At 31.2% G+C, this 8499-nt stretch overlaps 1 protein-coding gene across 1 annotated transcript in view; it reads left to right on the top strand.

Moving 5' to 3' along the window:
* Nucleotides 1–4852, top strand: part of LOC107455476 (short-chain dehydrogenase/reductase family 16C member 6) — a 32921-nt gene extending 28069 nt beyond the window's left edge. The window contains exon 5 of the mRNA XM_016073057.3: nucleotides 4588–4852. Coding sequence (XP_015928543.1) covers nucleotides 4588–4687 — 100 coding nt within the window. The 3' untranslated portion in view covers nucleotides 4688–4852. The remainder of the gene's footprint in view (nucleotides 1–4587) is intronic.
* Nucleotides 4853–8499: the final 3647 nt, after the last annotated feature.

Below are 8499 nucleotides of genomic sequence, written 5' to 3'. Positions count from 1 at the left end.
ATTTTCCATTATATATATATATGTATATATATATATTTCTTTTTTTATTTTATGTCTAACTAATATTTTTATGTTATTACTTTATCTAAATCTTCGTCATTTATTATTCAAAACTGAACTCTATCCAACACTTAATTATTCACTTCCTCCTTTCTTATTATCTCTTATTTAGATCTCAAGTATGTATGAATTAACATTTTATAGTTTTCCCTTTAACATATGAGAAACATATTTTCCCTCGACCTATTTAATTCACCAATTGTAATTACTCAGGTTCCTCTTTTTCTATAGGGCGAAACATATTAAGGGATTATTTTGATAGATTTTCTCTAATTTTTTTTAAAGCCCTTTAATTTGCATGTTACTTGGATGAATGTTCTCTGTTAATAATGGTTAAATAAATATTGATGCCCTCTTCTTCTGTCGAGTCCCGTAGTGGACTGATCGTTAAGATACGGTTCCCAGTAGATCACCGAAGTCGAGCATCACTGACAACGGTCAGTGTGCGGGTGGGTGACCACTTGGATTAGTCTGCGTAGGGACCGAGGGTGTGTGGTATGGGTCCTCGTTAAACTGTTCTACCGTAAAGTGCTCGACTTCGCGTGCAGGTCGTCGGACTGCCAAAGCAGGGGAGCCATCCCCTCTGCAGAGGATTAAAATTGTGATGGTATGTCTTCGGATCATCCTCAGGGATGTTTCCCAGACCGTCGCCAATAGCCCACTGTGCAGCTCTAGTGCGACGTAAATGAACTACAACAACAACAACATCCTGCCTCTCTTGTCAATGGCATTATAAGTCGTCAGGATAGAAGAGTCGGGTCAAAGAAGTACGAATATAAATTATGGCGACGATATAAATTCTGACATTCGCACAGGGATCTGGATGATGCACCTAACCAACAATCTCATGTTCATACTTGAAGGAAACAATGTTCCTGCCATGTCCCTAGTTTTTTCGCAGCTGATTTAAGTGAAGGCTCTTCTAATTGTGACGATAGAAATTTGTGCTTCCCTAACTTTGTGAAGTGAAATGTATGACGAAGCATCTAAAGATTCGTTTTATACTTGAACGGGAGACGCGATGGCTGAAGGGATAGAGTGTTCGCCTTATAATGAGGCGAACCGGGTTCGAATCCCAGCAATGGCTGGTTGATACGAATTCCACATTCAAGTTGCAGCGACCACAGTGCTGACGTGAAATATCCTCAGTGGTAGACGGATCATGGGTAGTCTCCTTTCCCTCATGCTAGCCATGGGAGTTCCTCGTGGTCTTCCTCTCCATGTAATCCCTCTACAGGAGTTCCCTTGTCTTCTGGATTGAGTTCAAAATTACAAGGCTACGTAGTTGAACATTAGTAGTCGTAAAGATTAGATCGGCTATATAACGACGGTTATAATGTACTCGAACGAAGCAATAATCAGGTTGCGAACTCGACTTTCTCGCAGAGCTTTCTTCGGTTCTTTAAAACAAGAGGACATGACATCACGAAAAAAAAAATAATAAAAGTAGTGTTTTTGTGCCTATGTGGAACAGTTGGGGAAAAAGGTACTCAAATTAAATATCCTAACTGAAATAAAAAAATATAGCGTTTTTAGCTTCTTGTTGCTGTCGTAAGCCATTAAGGCACTTAAAGTGCGATTGTTCTTGTTTTCCAGTGGCGCGATCTATGGTCAAGAATTCGACTTCTGTCACACCGATACGTCAAATCCGTTTTTAGGGCAGACACATTCATAGATCCATTCATTCATCCACAGATCGTATTTTTGACCTGAACTAGATAACGATCGATCTCAAATGCAGCAATCCCAGAGGTATAATTTGTTATGGTTACATAGAGGATTTTGTGACCCGTCAGGTTAGGTTTAACGTGCACCAGTCACCATTTACTACATGGGGAGTCTTCGGCCGGCTGGATACGAACTCCTGTTCTCGGGAACTTGAGTCCAGTGCCCTACCAACCATGCTATCCCGGCCAAAGTCTTTAGCTGATTTAAAAAAAAACTAGAAAAGTATCAAATTCGATAAATGTTATAATTTATGCGTATTTATAGCGTGATATAATTCATTTTTGCTTTCATGAGATTATTTTGATTGAAATATGTTACTTGTGGATTCGTTTTGTTTTTTAATTGTCGATTTTAACTGTGTTCATAATTATTAAATTTTCTTTTAAATTTATACAATCTGATCTATTTCCTCTGGAAAATTGTATTTGATTATCATTTAATTCAAAATTGTGAATTTTTATTAAAACGAAAGTATCTGATTCATAAATTTTGATATATATTTATTGTATACATATTTAGTTTATTCACATTATTTAACAGATTTGCTTATTTTTACATTTCGAAAATATTCTTAAAATTTATCACCATTATTGAGTTTCTTTACCTTCTCAATTTTTTTTTCTTTTGAATTAGTGAAATCACTCTCATAATTAGAATGGATTATTATCTATTTTATTGTTTCATATTTTACAGTTTATATGATTTTTTGATTGTATGGGTAAAATTTAAATTTTTTTTTCTTCTAATATTGTGGTTAGGGTTAAGATAAATAAGCAATTCAAATATTCGAATTTTTTTTCTTCTAAATGTAATATTTAATAATCTAATTTTTTTTTTTTTTTAATATTTGGATGCCCTTACGAAGTGGCAAAACCTATAAATTTATTCTGGAAACAACAAATACTGTAATAGATAGTTTTGAAAATGAATTAAATAACAAGTTTTCTAAATTTAAGTTTAATTCAAGAAAAATCAGATATACTAATGCTTGAACTCCACATTGGTGTTCAGTTCACAGCCTAGCCAAAATATTTCCAAGAACTCATAAGGCTTTGAAATTATTTATTAGATCGCTTTATTGTCAATCAAAATACAATTATGCACTAGCTTAGAACAAAACGTAATTGATATCAGCAATCAATTTTTTTAAAATCAAATTTACGTGCAATACTGATAATTTGATATCAAAGTTACATATAATCGTGATAACTTGTAATTAAACTTCCAGTTGCAATCAAGATTTTTAATAATCACAATTACCTACAATTGTAGTTCAATATTAATTATAGTTATGGTTACAATTGCAAGCGGAAATTATAATTGTTTCTGATGATGATAAAAGTTTTAATCTTCAACTATGATTGCTTGTTATCATAATTGCTTGTTATCATGATCACAAGTAATTGATTACTTTTTGCATTTTGTCCGACAATTTCTCTTATTACCATACGCTGCTTCCCAAGGAGAGAATTAAATCCGCTTAGAACTAAAAGTTATATATTCTAAAAATTTGAATTTCATAATACTTACCAGATACATATTCAGGACAGAGAAAAAATAAGCAAAAAATTTATTAAAATTATGACTATATGACTATATTATGAATTATAGTAATGTAAAACAAATTATAAAGGTTAAGAGACTGAAGGTGATTTTGAATTGTTGAAAGAAATAAACTGAAACTATTATCTAGATTTTTTTTCTTATTAACATCTTTATCCGTATAGTTTTTCCATATCACATGAAAACAATCAAAAACCTATTTCTGGAAAATATTTTTGACCTGAACTAGATAACGCAATGCTGCAAATTATTTTTGAATCATCTTGTAACAATAAAAGTAAATTTTATAAAATAATGTTTCATACTACTTAAAGTTTTACATAGTTTTATTTATCCAAAACTTCAAAGAAGAATATTAAATCACTCTTTTTTTTTTCTTGGAACCTGGTTTCTTACAATTTCGTTTGATTCATCCATTTATTAATTTTTTTAATTTCTTCTAAAAAATAAAAACTCATGAAGTACGTGCGTATAATTAAATTTTCATTGCTCTATTTGATCGTTACGTACACATTTTGTATTTTTTACATTAAAAAAGAATAATTTTAAATGATGTTGAAAAAAAGTATTGCTTGATTTTTTTTAAAAAAAATTTCTTATCATTATTAAATTTCACAAAAAGACAATGTTTATTTCAAGTCAACATTTTTTTGGATTGTACTATCCTTAGGTAAACAAATTTTTTAATTTTTCCTCTTTTTCGGTGTCCCGCAGTGGACTGATCGTTAAAACACGGCTCCCAGCAGATCACCGAAGTCAAGTATCACTGACTGCGGTCAGTGTGCGGGTGGGTGACCACTTGGATCAGTCTGCGTAGGGATCGAGAGTGTGAGGTATTGGTTGTCGTTAAACTGTTCTACCGTAAAGTGCTCGACTTCGCGTGCAGGTCGTCGGGCTACCGAAGCGGAGGTGCCATCCCCTCTGCAGAGGATCAAAATTGTGATGGCATGTCTTTGGATCATCCTCAGGGATGTTTCCCAGACCGTCGCCAATAGCCCATTGTGCAGCTCTAGTGCGACGTAAATGAACAAATCAATCAAACCTCTTTTTCGGTATTTTTGCACACTATAATAGAGTTATAAGCGTCTGTTTTCGTTCGAATAACAGAGGAGCGTCGATTGTATTTACGAATTTTTCTTAATATAGTGCAACTTTGTGTATTCATCAATTCAAATGCCACATTAGCATTATTCGTCTAGCATAAAATGGATAATAGTAATTTTATTTATATTTTAGAATGATGCCAAACAGATCTCTATTAGCATTGCATGACGCTTTTGGTGGTAGTGAATCAATGGATTTATTTACTGGCCGGACAAAAGATAAAATTCACTGATATTTTTGTGATTTTGTTGAAAAGATTATGAAAATATTGATCTAATACCATGTATTTTTATATGTATAATTATTTTTTGTTTTTTGTATGTTTAATTCATATTTTTATATCCATGATTTTATATGTTCATATATGTGTGCAATAAAAAATAAGTAGTTTTTCCTCTTTTAGACTTTCATAACTTTCATACATTGCAATATACCATTATGCACGGTAATTTAAGAATATCTTGATTTACATGAAATATATATAAAGATATTGAGTTATATTCGGTGTGGACAAATAACTTGTAAAGTGCGGACAAAAATAAACGGAACACCCTGGATAACTTTTGATCTAATGGTCGTATTTTCACGTGAAAGGAGTCAGTTGAAAGTGTAACCTCAAATATGCTGATGGCATTTTAAGTTACGAAATCAGATACAGAAACGTACTTTCTCTGAATAAATATAGGTTTTTGCCCGATATATTTGTATTTCTTTTCCTCAAAATACAGGAAATAGTCACAATCTGGCAAATGTGGCCACAATAGTTTAATCAGGAGAGTTGTCCGAGGTTTGGAACCCTAAATTTTACTTTTTATTTTGGAGCATTTTAACGTAACTCAAAAACTTTTTAAGCGAATTGAAAGTTTTTTCACACAGTTACAAAATTTCTTTATTTGAAGATAATACCACGAGAAAAGTTTTTTTCAATAAATATTTATTATTTTATTTAATAGTAGTGTACAAATTCTTAAATCATTTAAAAAAAAAAAACTTCAAATGTTAAAATACAAATTTTGGACGAAATTGTTTCAATGGTTCCCTAAAAATCAGACTTTAAAAAGTCTGTTATTTAAAATCTGTTTTTTTATAACTATTCGACCGATTTCGTTCAAATTAAATGGACTCCCAGGGGTCTATTTAACAAAAGCGGGGGTCGAATGGGGGTCGATCCGAATCGAAATTGTCGATTGGGGATCAAAGAAAAAACAGTTCTTAATACGCAAATCACACATACCTAATTCAGTATGTAAAATTTGTGAATTTTTCATAATTGACTTAATATCAGTTTCTTTATAGAACATATAAATTAATAAACGCATATTTAATCGGGTGAAACAAATACTTACGCACCAGCTCGCAGTGGCACGAACTCTGCACTTCTGGTTTATAAGTCATGTGTATATGTGGGCTTGTCCAAATGTCACGTGTGACGAGCATTGCCGTTACAAACACAAATATCATACGCACTTTCAACTGTGAACAGTGTTAAATATTTGCAGTGTCATTATTAAAATTTTTATAGTTTTGGACAATTAGTTAGTGTTTCGATAAAACCATTCGTTTAGTTTAGATATCAATTTCAATCATCAATACATGAAAAAAAGAAGGTAAGCATTAATAATATGGATTAGTACAGCTAACGACGAAACTGCAAGATGAGCTTGTTAAATTATTATCGGATCTTGAAGCAAAGACGCTTTTTAAAAATTTAACAATGAGCAAATTTTAGACAAATATAAATATGATGCAAAAATATGTCAAACTTTACGAAATAGCTCAGCTTGGAAATGCTAGCATTTCCAAGTTCCTATATGGTTGAAGCCGGTTTCAGTAACGTAAATTCAATCTTCACTAAGTACAGAAATAAATTAAATGTGGAGTTTCGAGGGGATTTAAGATTAAAATTGACCAATTTTGAACCCAATATAGCGAATCTTGCAAAAGAGCACCAGGCACACACATCTCATTAATTAAGAAGCAATAAATCTGTAGTTACTTTACTTATTATTTCTGCATATTTTTAATTACTTATTATTTAATAAATATTAAGGTATTTAAATTTCAACATTAGTATATTTTTCATAAAACTATTGTTACACAATGTACTATTACCTTAATAAATGTTTAAAATCATAAAATAAATGTACAAACACAGTATCTAATAGAGTTTTATTTTAATTAACAGAAAATTACTTTCATGGGGGTCGATGGAGATTTCGAAAAATTATATAGGGGTCGATGATCAAAAAAGTTTGGCGACCCATGGTTTAAGGTGAAAATATAAATTTTTGAAAAAGGTGACATAGTTGCTAGATTTAGAAAGAACTCGCTTTTTTGGCAAGCCAGATTTGGCCTCTTTTTACTTATTTATTTCTGTTTGTTCTTGTTGCAAACCGTGCACCATCGTTTTGCATATTGTTCGTCGCATGTGTTTGCATATTGTTTGAGCAGGAAGATTAAGTTCATTTTAAGAACTATCATTTAGGCTTAAATTTCGAAGTTGGTACATTGTTGACAAGGTAAGAAGTAATTTATATAATAACATTTATTATTATTATTATTATTATTATTATTATTTTTTTGCAAATGACAGCTCTTACGTCTTGAAATGTTAAGTCGTCAATCGACGAGTCTTATAACGATTCTTTCTAACACAAATAATAAATATCACGAGAGTTTCAAAGCACAATGATCACGTTGTGAGCTAAATGGCTTCAAAATACACCGGAAACAGTAATCTGGAAGTATAGTCAGTAAAAAGTTTGCAGTGCACCCTAGTACAGAAAATACCATTCTTTATACACTAGCACTTTTTACACCAGCACTTTATTTTTTGAAGCATTATAAACTTGTAAATCATCTACTAAACACTTATTTTGCATTTGTATAGTATTTTTTTATTTTAAATTTTTTAAATTATATATTTTAATATATACTTTTTTTAAAATTTTGCTAAACAAATTATAAGAATATTTTTAAATGAAATATATTTATTCGTTTATAATTTAGTACCTATGATACATTTAAACTTCGCAAAAACATCTGTACTGCTTTATTTTTAATTTAATAAAATGAAGAAAAAAAATCCATTCTAGGTTTTCTTTTTGTTATGAAAATTTAGAAGTAAAACTTTATTTAACTCATTAGATTTTAAAATTTTTAATTTTGGCAAAAATCTGTCCTAATCAATTGAAGAAAAATATCAATTTTTAAACTTGTAATGACTAGGAACTTTGACTATTTAGCGAATTTTAATTATTTTTTAAGTTAAAAATGGAATTATTAAAATTTAAATTGTATTCAGTTTTTCATATTAAAAATTATTTTAATTTTAGGAGAAAATTACGTTTGTATACATTTACATCACACTATTAACCGTGTCTTAATGATCAGTCCACTGCGAGACTCAAGTATCGGAAGAAATTTGCGTTCGTGGAGGACTTCTTGATGGAACTAACCTGCCCTTGCGTTACATGAAGAAGAAGACCACGAGGACCTCCACGGCAAGCCGGATGCAGGAAATTGTATCGACCAGCCATTGCTGGGATTCGAACCCGGCTCACCTTATTGGATGGCTATCCCCAAAGAATAGAATATAAAGTTTAAATAGACCTTTCATATTAGATCATTAAATTTAATAGAGTGATTTCGGAGACATTAGGTTTCAACAAAAATTAGATGCATATTTTTTTTCCTGCTTATTTGCAAATATTTTTCCGATGTGTTTTGAACCTTCCGTCTCTAAAAATAGCGATTCCATTTTGTATTCGCTTGCGTAAGAAAGAATATCAAAAAATTTTCTTTTTTAAATTTAATAAGCCACAATAAAGAAGGATCATTACAAAGCTACATTCAAAATGTGAAAATATTTTAACGACGGGTGAGTCACATAAAAAGGAAATTTTATTTCCGACACTCTGTGAAGGAAAAACCGAGAAACTTTTATGTCCCATATATCTTACTAGATGGCAGCATCATTTGACGTAGTCCTTATCATTTCAAACTAACATATGTTTTCAAACCCAAAGTGGTGCCTCTTTCAGC

The sequence above is a fragment of the Parasteatoda tepidariorum genome, chromosome X1 (assembly GCF_043381705.1).
Source record: "Parasteatoda tepidariorum isolate YZ-2023 chromosome X1, CAS_Ptep_4.0, whole genome shotgun sequence".
NCBI classification, from domain to species: domain Eukaryota; kingdom Metazoa; phylum Arthropoda; class Arachnida; order Araneae; family Theridiidae; genus Parasteatoda; species Parasteatoda tepidariorum.
Note: the sequence above shows the minus strand (reverse complement) of the source record. Positions and strands in the feature narration are given on the sequence as shown.